Raw genomic sequence first — 12,028 nt, forward strand, 5'->3', positions numbered from 1 at the left:
TGCCAAGGATAAAAGGGCAGAGAGCTAGCGACTCTGAATTTCAGCCTGAGAGAGTTGCAGCAGAGCAATGGCCAATGAAGCAGTGCTGGGCAGCATGTGGAACGCTCTGGTTTGGCAGCAAGTGGCGGCGCTACTGTGTCTGCTCGCGGTCCTGCTGAAAGCCACACAGATATACCTGAGCAAAAAGAGGCAAGAGAGAATATTAGAGCAGTTTCCGGGCCCTCCTCGCCACTGGCTACTCGGCAATGTTGATCAGGTGAGAACACACGGCGAGTTCTTCTTACAGTAACAATCACTTTCTGTATATATTCCCCCTTCTGTATAAATTCCCCCTTCTGTATATATTCCCCCTTCTGTATATATCCCCCTTTCTGTATATATCCCCCCTTCTGTATATATCCCCCTTCTGTATATATCCCCCTTCTGTATATATTCCCCTTTCTGTATATATCCCCCTTCTGTATATATTCCCCCTTCTGTACATATCCCCCCTTCTGTATATATTCCCCTTTCTGTATATATTCCCCCTTCTGTACATATCCCCCCTTCTGTATATATTCCCCCTTCTGTACATATCCCCCCTTTTGTATATATTCCCCCTTCTGTATATATTTCCCTTTCTGTATATATCCCCCCTTCTGTTTATATTCCCCCTTCTGTATATATTCCAGTGCAGCCATATATACACTTATTTGCACCTCCTGAATGGTAACTTGGTAAAGTGATAGAAACTGCTAAGAAACAAAACACAACTGTCATTTTATAGTAGGATGCAGCCAGCAAGATTGTTTTATTTGTTTAAATACTGTAAGTATTTAGAGTATTTCTACTCAGTTGATGCTTGTGTCTTGCTGTCAGTACACACCATCCAGGGTACTCTGTTCTGTAGTGACAAGCTGTTCCCCCTGACTTGGCTCGGCCTGTATGGGATCAGATTTATTTTCCAGCCAGACAATGATTATAAAACACAAAGCAAAACTTCACCTATATGAAGTGCAAGATGTTGTACTGACTTTCATGGCATTCCCTCCAGGTTCAGAAGACCAAAACCTATATATGGAATCATTTATAAAGGGAAAAGTCAGAACATAACAAGATTTATAAGAGCACTGGAATAACGTGCAGCATTCTCAAATGCATATTATTCCAGAAAGAGTCTTAAACGGTGAGGGCAATTGGCGGGCATACCAGTGAATACAATTTTGCTGCCCTATATTTGTGAAAAATATGTCTTCTGAAACATACAGTATAATGCGAGTAAAAACTTCCATTCATTTAGTATAAACAATTAAATAAACACACAGTGTATCTGGACTTTTGGACCATATTTATTGTGGTTGCAAGGGCCAATGTCATTTTCTTTGCAGCAGCAGCAGTTTTGTTTTAAAAGGTAGCACCTAAGTACAAATAAACATTATATTTTTAAATAGCTAATATGCACAGTGATTCCTACAGAACTACACATGCATGACTTATTTTGATAGAAAGCCACTTATTTCTATGCATGATATGATAGCAACTAAATATATTGTTTTTTTTATTGTATGAGAACCAAGATTCAGAATCACTTTATCCAGAAAGCTCTGAATTACAGGAAGGCCTCCATTTGACATTTTAATTTTTCAATTGATTTCATTTTTCTCTGTAATAATAAAACAGTACCTTGTACTTAATCCAAACTAAGATATAATGAATCCTTATTGGAGTCAAAACAATACAAAACAATTTTTAGTAGACATGAAGTATGGTGAACTAAAGGAATATATTAGGGAAAGACCTCTTCTCTAATAATTTACACGTACAAGTGTATTGTTCATTATATGTACAACATGGTGCTCTCAGTGCAGGCAGACCTAGTGCCCAGTAGATATGCAGTTTTACATTGCACTTACTGAATTGCTACTTGTACTAGACAAGACAAAGCAAGGGTTTCCATAGGTAGCCATGCTGTAACAAGTTAAAAATGCAATCAAAAGTCTGATTGGTTGCAATGGATATCTGCACTGGTGCAATATAGTACCTAGGTTAGGCTCATACATCCTGGGAAAGATGTACATTTGTGCCTGTTTGTATATACAAAAGTATTTAGTATGATGTTCTTTTTCAGATGTGTGATATGTATCAGATTAAATACCGTAGTAATGTCACTCTATTTCCCGGTAGATACGCCGAGATGGAAAGGATTTGGATTTGCTGGTGAACTGGACACAAAGCCATGGTGGTGCTTATCCTGTATGGTTTGGAAATTTTTCTTCATTCCTCTTCCTTACGCATCCTGATTATGCCAAAGTTATATTTGGTAGAGAAGGTGAGATTTCTATAATCTAAAGGGAAACCCAAATTGTAATTTGCCTTATAGTTCCTGTGCCATTCTGTCTGTTCAGTTGTAACCCCTTATGCCAGTGATGTACTTGTCTTTTGGGTTCCTCGGGCTCTGCCTTACTTTTTCATGGTTTAGGCTAGGGAATCCAGGATTTGGTTCAGGATTCGGCCAAGAGTTGTCTTTTTTCAGAAGGTTTGGATTCAGCCCAAATCCAAGTGCCTGGCCGAACCAAATCCGAATCCAAATAATCGTGACTTTTCATTACACAAACACGGAAGTCAAAAACTTTTTTTTACTCTCTTTCCCACTCGTTTCTCTAATTTACATATGAAAATTAGGGTTCGGTTTGGTATTCGGACACATTTTTCACAAAGGATTCGAGATTTTTCCGAATCCTAAAATAGTAGATTCGGTGCATGCCTAGTTCAGGAATAACTCATGCAAAGTGTACATCCCCATACATAACATACTCTGGGGGGACACTAAACATGTGAAACACACCAGAGTATTTTATACAATGTAACTTTTCAGTTGGTAATTTTTACAGCTTTTAAATTACAGTATTTAGCTACTTCTGTCTTTTGCAACCACAACACTGTTGTTCTGGTACAAATAAATGTATTGGCATTGTCATTTTTTATTAGTTATCTATCTATTCAGTCCTTTTCCTCTCAAACTGCAGAGCTGCTGCTTAAAAAGCTGTCTCAGAATGTCACTGTCTACATTATTGTAAAAGTTAATTGAAAGTTGAGCATTTCCTTTCTTTCTACAGAACCAAAGAGCAGCTTGTCATATAATTTCCTTGTGCCATGGATTGGTATGTAAGATCTTCTTTCTTTCTTGATTTAGACCAGATTACATTTATAAACAGAAGTTATTTTTTAAAAATTAGAACAAGTCAGAGGGAATATTAAATCTTTTGTCGTCGGATTCAGGTTTTGCAGAATATTTATGCTGTAATTCAGTGGAGCAGTGTTGCATGTGTGAATATAAAGAACTGGCCCTCTTGCTGGTTCGGGTATTGTCAAACCTATATGATCAGTCTAGAGCATTCTGACATAGAGGGGGTTCATTATGTATTATAATACACAAGTTGCAATGAAACACAGGACAGAAATTACATCACTGAGAACCGATTATAACTATTGCCATGGATTAGCACTGTTTATAAGGATATCATTTGCTGGATATTAATGGATCTTGTGTATTATACTCATTCACAGGCACCCTCCTCTCTGAGTTTACTTTTTAGTTTTTACCTTGTGCCTCTCTTTTTTTTTTTGCTGAGGCCTCTGGCTTCTGGTACCATCTGTCATAGAGATTTTAAACATGTATTTCTTTACTTATAAAGACTAGGGGTTACCACCAGACACCCCCTGGGCCGATAGGGAATTTCCAACTTCAACACATCTGTATAACCTGAATGGGGAACCCACCAGCAACCATTATTTCTACAGGCCCAGTCTGCAGTTTAACATGGATCCGGGGAAATATGAAATTCACTCTCCCCTCTATATAGCAGTATATGCAGCAAACTTGCTGTTGCTAATGATATAATATATTATTTCACACATTTTTATTTAGGAAACGGATTATTGGTCTTAACAGGACCAAAGTGGTTTCAGCACCGTAGACTGCTCACTCCAGGGTTTCACTATGATGTACTGAAGCCATATGTGAAGCTAATATCCAAATGCACAACAGACATGTTGGTAAGCAATTTTATTTTGATTTCATATGCCAAACTGGCACCTATTTTATGATTTTGTGCACTGGTATTTTCTATGTATTGCCAGTTTCATCTCATTTAGAAACACTGGGGAAATGAACAAGTACCCATTAGCTGATAGCAAACAATGAGTAATTCACTTTGTTAAACAAGCTGCAAAAAATATGATTGGGGGTCCAATGGCTTCCAAACTAATGCAATTTTGCCCAACTTTAATGCATAGAAAGCATAATTATTACTCTCACCGTCGTACCTGGTGGGCTCCCGGAGCATCTGATTCCCAGCACTACTGCTCTGATCTCATTGTAGGTATAATAGGTTACTAAACACATCTATTGTCACAACTCTGTTAATATGTTTTTGGTTTTGCTTGTTTTATAGGATAACTGGGAGAAACTTATTACCAAACAAAAAACAGTGGAGCTTTTTCAGCATGTCAGTCTCATGACTTTAGATAGCATCATGAAATGTGCCTTCAGCTATGAGAGCAACTGCCAGAAGGACAGGTAAGTCTCAGAACAGGCAACATCTGAGAGATTGTTAATACTGAAGGTTTAGTATTGTAGTAATCATAATACAGAACACTAACAAAGCTCTGTGCAACCACATACAGAAATACTTCTCAACTTTGTAATCCTTTGTAACAGAATAGGTTCTTCAGTATGATATTTCTGCATCATGCTGAGCTTATTCATACCTGTCTATTAAGGTATACAACAAATCACGTTTTACATAGTAGCAAAGAAAGCCAGCAGGTGTAATTTTGACCAAAACTATTTTGAAAAAGAAATTTAAAAAAGCTCTGCATTTTTTTTGTTTTAACATGAGTTTAAGCTTAAAGCAGTTTGCTGCTACTTTTTCTCCTCACGGTATCCTAACTATATACTCTTTTCTTTTGTCTAACAGTGATAATGCCTACATTAAAGCAGTGTTTGATCTCTCCTACCTGGCAAATCTCAGGCTTCGTTGCTTTCCCTATCATAATGATACCATATTCTATCTCAGTCCTCATGGGTATCGATTTCGCCAAGCCTGCAAAATAACTCATGAACACACAGGTATTGTGATGGGTCAAACCAGGAATAGACCTTATAGTAAAGTATCTTACGTAGAGCCCTATAACCTCTTTGGCAAGTTGGCTTTGAAGGGTTGCATGCTGAAAGTGTGCTTCCCATTAATCTGCTCTGCTTCACTTTGTCTTTACCTGGATAGATACTTAGTTTATTTTGTTAAAAGAGATAACCCATGTGCTCTTCATAACTAAATTAGTCTCAATAACACTCAATCAGTAACCAGCAATGCTACAATATTAAACAAATGAACTTTAGACATTGCACAACATTACCAGAGACAGACAAGAATCCAGGTTAATAAATTTGAGTTTTTCAGTTGTACTTCAAACAAAACATTTCTATAACCTTTCATCTTTTAACCCAGATAAAGTGATACAACAGAGAAAAGAATCCATGAAGCATGAAAAGGAACTGGAGAAGATCCAGCAGAAGAGACATTTGGATTTTTTGGATATTCTTCTTTTTGCCAGGGTCTGTGACTTCATTTATTATTACATTTGTTTTATATCATTTGTATCTAGCACAACAGGCAGCATTAGCAGATTTACTAGCCTTTGGTATTTTTCTAAGCAGTAATGTATTCTTTAACCTAATTTACTATGTTACTATGTCAATAACCAAGTTGAAAAAACAAAGTTAACTTTTACAAGACTTTTTTTATGCTAAGCAAGGAATCCAGAGGGATTCCCTAGTTGGCACATCTCCCCTCTATTCACAATTATACATATGAAGGGGTGCTGTTGTGTTCTTTGTCTTGAAGAGGCAGTCCTGAATATTTTGTGTAGTCTTTTTATCATAAATGTTTGAAATGCATCTGCCAAGACAAATTAAGACATATATTTTATGGCAATTTCTGATAGAGGTTTCAACATTCTTGACTCTGAATCTGTAGCTCTATTATAAAAGAGTAAGGTAATGCTAAGCATTCTATAATTCATGATAGTTTATAAAAACATGTATTAGAAAAACATATTTCTGGGATCATCTTTACAGTGGCCATATAGTAAGTGTGTTTTTTTTATACTAGGATGAAAAAGGCCATGGTTTATCTGATGAGGACCTCCGTGCAGAGGTGGACACATTTATGTTTGAAGGCCATGACACAACAGCCAGTGGCATCTCCTGGATTTTATACTGCATGGCCAAATACCCGGAGCACCAGCAGAAATGCCGGGAGGAAATTAAGGAAGTCCTGGGAGACAGACAGACAATGGAATGGTGAGCCTTTTATTTCTGGGGTAATTAGATAGCATAACCCTACATGTACAGTATTATATATCATATTAACAGTAGGAAATTCACAGTTTACTCCAGTCCTTTGTTTAACTGTAACATTTATGTCCACTTAACAAGAGGTCAAAATGTCCGGTTCTCCAAATTGACGTATACAATTATTTGATGAGGGTTAGAGTTAGTCAAGAAAGTGATAGGATAAGGAGTCTTGTTAGATGTTAATAGATCCATTGAAGATTAAAAGGGCAGTAAAAAGAACCGAATGAGAGGTGGGGTATGGCATACAAACAGGGAAGACAGATTACAGCAAGGAAAAACGATGGGGAAGGAGAGGTTATATACTGTACTTACAGTGGTAAACCCAAAAAGGTCTCATGTAAGGGAAGTACGAGTTGTAAACATATAAATATGTTAATATGATTAGTAATATGACACAACCCTTAGATTAAATGGGTCGTTCACCTTCCAACACTTTGTTCAGTTGTTTTCAGATAGTTCATCAGAAATAAAGACTTTTTTCGACTACTGTCTATTTTCTATTTGTGACCGTTTTTCTAATATTGAAGTTTAAAATGTACATTTTTCATCTTCTTATGACTCTGTAAACTGTTCTAAATTGATACACTAGTTGATACACTTCTTACCTTTGGCCCTGCTGAGCAGAATCACTGAGTTTCATTAAAGGCCCTGTATATATTGATACAATAGTTGCTAATATGCCAGAGATGCTACTGAGAAATGTATCAACTAAATGTTGAAAATTGTAACAGTTTAGAATCTGCACCTGAATTACTGAGCTGGCAGACTGAAACACCAGAGACAGGAACATTCAACATTTAAAGGGGAACTCCACCAAAACATAACTTTAGCTTTTTGAAAAGTAAACATAATTTCAAGCAACTTTGCAATATGCATCAATGAAAAATATGCAGACTTTTCATGATTTTTAATGGTTTCTGACAGTTCCCTAAGCCTAGCCCCCTGCTCTTCTGCTGATCTTCCTAACTACTTTGCTGAGCTTGAATGCATCAGATAGTGATATGATATGAGTTAAAGTACCTGTTTTGAACCTGCTCTTGTTCAAAAATATATTTTTAAAAATGTAATTTGAGTGTGTAAATATGCTGACAAGTCATTTTCTTAGTCAGTGCATCTTTGTTATTTTTTCGTAGGGAGGATTTGGGTAAAATTCCCTACACCAACATGTGCATTAAAGAGAGTCTTCGTATATATCCCCCTGTACCGGGAGTAGCTCGAATGCTCCGAAATCCTGTTACATTTTTTGATGGTCGCTCAATTCCTGCAGGTATTGTCTAATTTTTGCTGCTTATTGCCAGACCAGTGTCAAGTTAGATTTTTTTTTAATTTGGACATTTTCATTTTCTTAATGTTATCAAGAGAAAAAGTAATCTACAAAATGTTTTTTTAAACTAAAAATAATTTTTAAACTTTTGAGTCAGAGCCAGACATAACACTGTACACAAGTTGTGTGGCCCATTGGTTTACAATTCAAAGCAGGCTCAAATTTAAATTTTCAGTTACAAGAAGTTGCCCCAGTAAAACATATCTAGCATGGAAGAACATTTAAGCTGGTTATACTCATGTCAGTTCTGCCAAATGTTCAGCTTTGGTGGGCCATGGGACATTAAACCAGTTAAAAACACTTTTGTGCTTGTTGCAGTGTATCAAGATTCTACACTTGTCAGTAAAAAAGATTTTCAACAGTTTACTTTGAGCAGAAAATTAAGTGCTGCAAATAGCCCTTAGTCGGTTGTCACATAACACATGAAAGTGCCTGTTTTTGAAGTGACCCCAGCAAAAAAGGTAAAAAAACTTTTCACATGAAGCTGTGCTCAGAAAGAAAAAGATGGTGAAAGGTAAAACTCTCTTTCATGTTCCTGAGCAGAGGATTCATCTGTCACTGCCATGTATCCTGCATTATGGAAATTATTCTATAGGAGCATTTTGCCTGATCACAGTGGCAGTCAAAATACCCTGGGTGCCATAGGCCTGATGGAGAGTACATATGTTTTTTTTGAGTGTGAGCAGGGAATTATTAGGCTATTACTCACCAAATGTGAATAATGCTTTAAGGTAATTGATGTAAAGACCATTTAAAAAGAAAAAAAAAAGAAATGTCAGTTTGGTCTTTTGCTTTTGCTTGAGAAAATAAGTGATATAATATTTTTTTTTTATTTTTTTTAAGGAACACTGGTTGGGTTGAGTATTTATGCCATCCACAAAAACCCAGCTGTTTGGGAAGATCCAGAGGTAAGGAGCATTTGTTCTGTGATAGAATTTAAATTTCTAACACAGCACAAACAACCGCTCTCTGAAATAAGCTCTTGTGATGAAATACCAATACCAAAGTTATTTTTTTTTCTTTGATACATAATTGTCGTTTTTATTATACGAAATAAACTGGTGACTGCAGTCAACAGTAGCCAATGGTAGTATGTCTTGTAAAAACAAAGATCCTAGTTATTTAATGCATGAAACTATAAAAGTCAAGCTTAACAGATAGGGGCCCATTTACTTTGCTAACTTCGAATTTCGAATGTTTTTTTGGCTACTTCGACCATCGAATTGGCTACTTCGACTATGACTTCGACTTAGAATCGAACGATTCGACCTAAAAATCAAATATTCGACCATTCCATAGTCGAAGTACTGTCTCTTTAAAAAAAAATTTGACCCCCTACTTTGCCACCTAAAACCTACCGAAGCTCAATGTTAGCCTATAGGGAAGGTCCCCATAGGCTTTCTAAGTTTTTTTTGGTCGTAGAAAATCGTTTGATCGATTGATTAAAATCCTTCAAATCGATTTTTCGTTCGATCAAACTATTTGTGGTAAATCCTTCGACTTCGATATTCGAAGTTGAAGGATTTACATTCGGCAGTCGAATATCAAGGGTTAATTAACCCTCGATATTCGACCATATGTAAATCTGCCCCATAGTGTTCCTGTCAATGCCGATATATTTTTTATATAAGACTCATGAATAATGTGTGTGTATTCAGCAGATCATTAAATTCTACTACAGACTTAGTATTTATTTGTTGGAAAGTTAGACACACAGAGACATTTTAACGGAGCTACAGCTTTTAAATTCCAAGGACTGCATATTGAATTAAGGTTTTAACTTTGTCTCAAAATCAGTAAGGTTTTGTATTATCACGCCCAATCATTTCATTTTCTCTTTTCTCAGGTATTTAATCCCCTGAGGTTTACTCCAGAAAATTCTGCCAACAGACACTCTCATGCTTTCGTGCCCTTTGCTGCAGGACCAAGGTATGACCTTTGTGTAGCTTCAGTTGTTCCTGTCTGGTAGGTTAATGCTTTGTGGTCATGTATTTATAGTTTGTTATTGTCTTATGGCTTATGCAATGCGATAAGATCTCAGACTGCAGAATGAACTTTGGAGAACCATCCTCCTTGGTGAATTATATTGCACTTACCTCCACCACAGTGGGCTGATTATTAAGTTCAGTATGACTTGCCATACACTGTATTGATTATCAGACTCCATGCAGAGCAGTTAAAACGGCAAATTCTTATTTTCTTTTCTAAGAGTTGAAGCTTTATATTGACAAATTAACCGTACTCTTGCTATTTCTTATTTACAGTATTGCTTTTCTATTTCAGGAACTGCATTGGGCAGAATTTTGCCATGAATGAAATGAAAATAGCTGTGGCACTTACACTGAACAGATTCCACCTTGCAGCTGACCTAGAGAATCCCCCCATCCTAATACCACAGTTGGTCCTTAAGTCAAAAAATGGAATCCATGTGCACCTTAATAAAGTCCAATAAACAAGAATTTACATTCTCTCCTTCCCTCTATATCTGCTTGAATCATCAATATGCTACTTGGTGGGTTCAGTTTCCAGCTGCTCTTTTACTGAGGAGGATTTAGAATGAAATGGAACTTCTGCTGTGACTATAAACTAAGTCCAAGGTCATTAAACTCGTATATTAAACAAAGTCCGAGGTCATGAAACTCATATACAAAGATAATATTGTGCAAGTCATTATTTTAAATGTTTTGAAATGCCTTTTATCTTTGCTGCAAATCTGCTAAAATACAAACCTATCTTTTCATATAATCTCTGGGTTTCCAACAGCTCCATATTTGCCGGTCTGTGAAGCCTCATAATAAGCATTATGGACAATTTGGTGCAGTAAATCTGAAATCAGGTCAAGCCATGGTGTAACTGCAATTTGCAATCCATATATATATATATATTTATATATATATATATATATAGTGAATAAAGTACCCCCTCTTGTAAAATATATGGATATTATAAGTTACCGAGGAGTTTCATGACCATATAAAAACACGAGGCTGAAGGCCGAGTGTTTTTATACAGGTCATGGAACTCCGAGGTAACTTCTAATATCCTCATATTTTGCAACTGGGGGTACTTTATTTATTATAATACACAAATTTCAGTGAGTCATGTGACAGAAATGACATCAGAACTCACCGTTTATAACTGATGACATCAGAACTCACCGTTTATAAGGATATAATTTACAGGATATTCATGGCTTTTGTGTATTATATATATATATATATATATATAAACAAGGGAAAGTTGTGCTCACCACTATTTATTAAAACCATTAGGCGGGGGTGCAATGAGGCTGTGACCACAAAATACATATAGTCAAATACAAGAGTCCTCTGCACTCAACCCATTATCAATATATTTAAGACAGCGACATTTTGTGCATACTGCTACTAAAAAATGCCGTACCCTTTAAACAAAACAGGGATTGTTTGTCCATATATTGCAATATATTTAAGCTGGCCAACTACGTCAAAGTCATCCCATATCTGGCCAGTCCTATGCTCAATTTTATCTGATTCATTAAGAATTCTATTGCTTCATTATACATTTTACAAAGGGACTTGGTTTTACCTGCAACTTAACTTGCTGCTTTCAAAGTAAACCTCCATACTTGGCTGCCCTTTTATTAGACACCAGTGGGATCACCTGACTATAGCTGGGAAGGGTGGGAGCTACAACATGGAGCTGGTCACTGCTCCTGTATAAACTATAACAAACAAGGGAAAGTTGTGCTCACCACTATTTATTAAAACCATTAGGCGGGGGTGCAATGAGGCTGTGACCACAAAATACATATAGTCAAATACAAGAGTCCTCTGCACTCAACCCATTATCAATATATTTAAGACAGCGACATTTTGTGCATACTGCTACTAAAAAATGCCTTACCCTTTAAACAAAACAGGGATTGTTTGTTTATATATTGCAATATATGAATCAGATAAAATTGAGCATAGGACTGGCCAGATATGGGATGACTTTGACGTAGTTGGCCAGCTTAAATATATTGCAATATATGGACAAACAATCCCTGTTTTGTTTAAAGGGTAAGGCATTTTTTAGTAGCAGTATGCACAAAATGTCGCTGTCTTAAATATATTGATAATGGGTTGAGTGCAGAGGACTCTTGTATTTGACTATATATATATATATATATATATATATATATATATATATATATATATATATATATATATATATATATATATATATATATATATATATATATATATATATATATATATATATATATATATATATATATATATATATATATATATAGCTAATTGTACAATTTCTAACCAGTTTTC

The 12,028-nt window shown here is 36.0% G+C and overlaps 1 protein-coding gene across 1 annotated transcript; it reads left to right on the forward strand.

The window, feature by feature from the left end:
* Positions 1–57: 57 nt before the first annotated feature.
* On the forward strand, positions 58–10,344 carry cyp4b1.L (cytochrome P450, family 4, subfamily B, polypeptide 1 L homeolog). The gene is given in 12 exon segments (NM_001097070.1): positions 58–256; positions 2,164–2,308; positions 3,096–3,140; positions 3,908–4,035; positions 4,434–4,558; positions 4,959–5,110; positions 5,490–5,596; positions 6,153–6,343; positions 7,531–7,664; positions 8,565–8,629; positions 9,568–9,650; positions 10,005–10,344. Coding segments are annotated over 12 exon segments (1,533 nt in total). The 5' UTR covers positions 58–67; the 3' UTR covers positions 10,174–10,344.
* The last annotated feature ends 1,684 nt before the right edge of the window (positions 10,345–12,028 follow it).

This window comes from Xenopus laevis, chromosome 4L (genome assembly GCF_017654675.1).
Source record: "Xenopus laevis strain J_2021 chromosome 4L, Xenopus_laevis_v10.1, whole genome shotgun sequence".
NCBI lineage: Eukaryota > Metazoa > Chordata > Amphibia > Anura > Pipidae > Xenopus > Xenopus laevis.